Source organism: Mandrillus leucophaeus, unplaced genomic scaffold, assembly GCF_000951045.1.
Source record: "Mandrillus leucophaeus isolate KB7577 unplaced genomic scaffold, Mleu.le_1.0 Scaffold3179, whole genome shotgun sequence".
Classification (NCBI taxonomy): domain Eukaryota; kingdom Metazoa; phylum Chordata; class Mammalia; order Primates; family Cercopithecidae; genus Mandrillus; species Mandrillus leucophaeus.
Genome location: NW_012103342.1, coordinates 1,607 through 3,180, shown reverse-complemented (window position 1 = coordinate 3,180; position 1,574 = coordinate 1,607). Strand labels below are relative to the sequence as shown.

The window sequence follows — 1,574 nt, the reverse complement described above, 5'->3', positions numbered from 1 at the left end:
GGGTCTTGCCATGTTGCCCAGGCTGGTCTCAAACTCCTGAGCTCAAGTGATCCACCCACCTTGGCCTCCCAAAGTGCTGAGATTACAGGCCCATGTCCGACCTCTTTTTCTCTATATATATATTTGTGCAAAATATATAATTTTTTTTTTAAAGACATAGGGTCTTGTTCTGTTGCCCAGGCTAGAGTGCAGTGATGCATTCATAACTCATTGCAACCTTGAACTCCTGGACGCAAGGGATCTTTTGGCCTCAGTCTATTGAGTAGCTGGGACTAAAGGTGTGCACCACCACACTTGGCTAATATTATAATTAAAGTGTCATACATTTACATAATATTAAATATGTCTTTATAGATAATAACAATATATGCTATAATATGATACAATACTGATATAATTCCCACTGAATTCTACTCAGCAGTGACTGGAGGTCAGACATCTTCCCACCCTGGGAGTGTCCCCTCCACTGGGACAGCTCAAGCTGGTACTGCATTTCCCATTGTCAAAATTGTCAAGACAGGAGCCTGTCAGGGACATGACACCAGCAGATTAAATCAACCACTCACCTCCACAGCAAATGATAGCAGCCACGAAAAGGGAGATATCGCTGTCATCCAGTTCCAGTGCATTGAACTTCATGGCAAAATCAAACTTGGGTTCCATGATATCACAAAACGGTTTCCTTAGGCTTTTTAGGAATTCACGAGTTATAAACCCATTTCCATATGCTACCAGCATCCCGTCTTTGTTCATCACCGAAGACAGCATGGCAAATATGGCCTCGTAAACTCCGTATTTTAGCAGTGTCACTTGATCGTTCAGGTCCAAGTTTGCGAAGCCTGGGATGGCCTTGGCGAATTCTGTGAGCTCCGTGACGGTCTCCACCGATGTGCACTGGCAGCAGTGAAAGATGCGGACCTCCGCCTCCTTGTTCTGGATGCCATTGGCCACCAGCTTGGCCACCAGTGTCTTCTCAGCCATACACAGTGTCTCCATATCGTGTATGACAAAAGGCTACAAAGGAGGACACCAAGGTAAGTCAGGTGATGTGGGATGCGCCACGCTCCCAGCCATCAGTTCACTAACGAGCAGCTCCTAACGAGCAGCTCCTGCGTCCACATCACCAAGCTCGGTGCCTCAGAGGACTCAAGACACCCGCAGAACACAGTCCTCACTCAACTTCAAAATCGGCTGGGGAAAATAAGACATTAATAGAGAACGAACAGTATAAATCAGTAAAATAATAATCATCATCGCCTGACATTGGGTTGATTTCATTGCTAAGAAACTGAAGTACTGGGCTGGGCATGGTGGCTCACGCCTGTAATTCCAGCACTTTGGGAGGCTGAGGTGGGTGGATTACCTGAGGTCAAGAGTTTGAGACCAGCCTGGCCAACATGGTGAAACCCCGTCTCTACTAAAAATACAGAAAAATGTGGCCGGGCGCGGTGGCTCACGCCTATAATCCCAGCACTTTGGGAGGCCAAGGCGGGCGGATCACGAGGTCAGGAGATGGAGACCATCCTGCCTAACATGATGAAACCCCGTCTCTACTAAAAATACAAAAAATTAGC

The 1,574-nt window shown here is 46.8% G+C and overlaps 1 protein-coding gene across 1 annotated transcript; it reads right to left on the bottom strand.

Annotated features, from left to right (window-relative positions):
• Positions 1-566: 566 nt before the first annotated feature.
• LOC105545073 (peroxisome proliferator-activated receptor alpha) lies at positions 567-1,144 on the bottom strand (the record flags this gene model as incomplete). The annotated part of the gene is made up of 1 exon (XM_011987832.1): positions 567-1,144. A coding segment is annotated over exon 1 (430 nt), but the record flags the coding sequence as incomplete, so codon positions are not given.
• Positions 1,145-1,574: the final 430 nt, after the last annotated feature.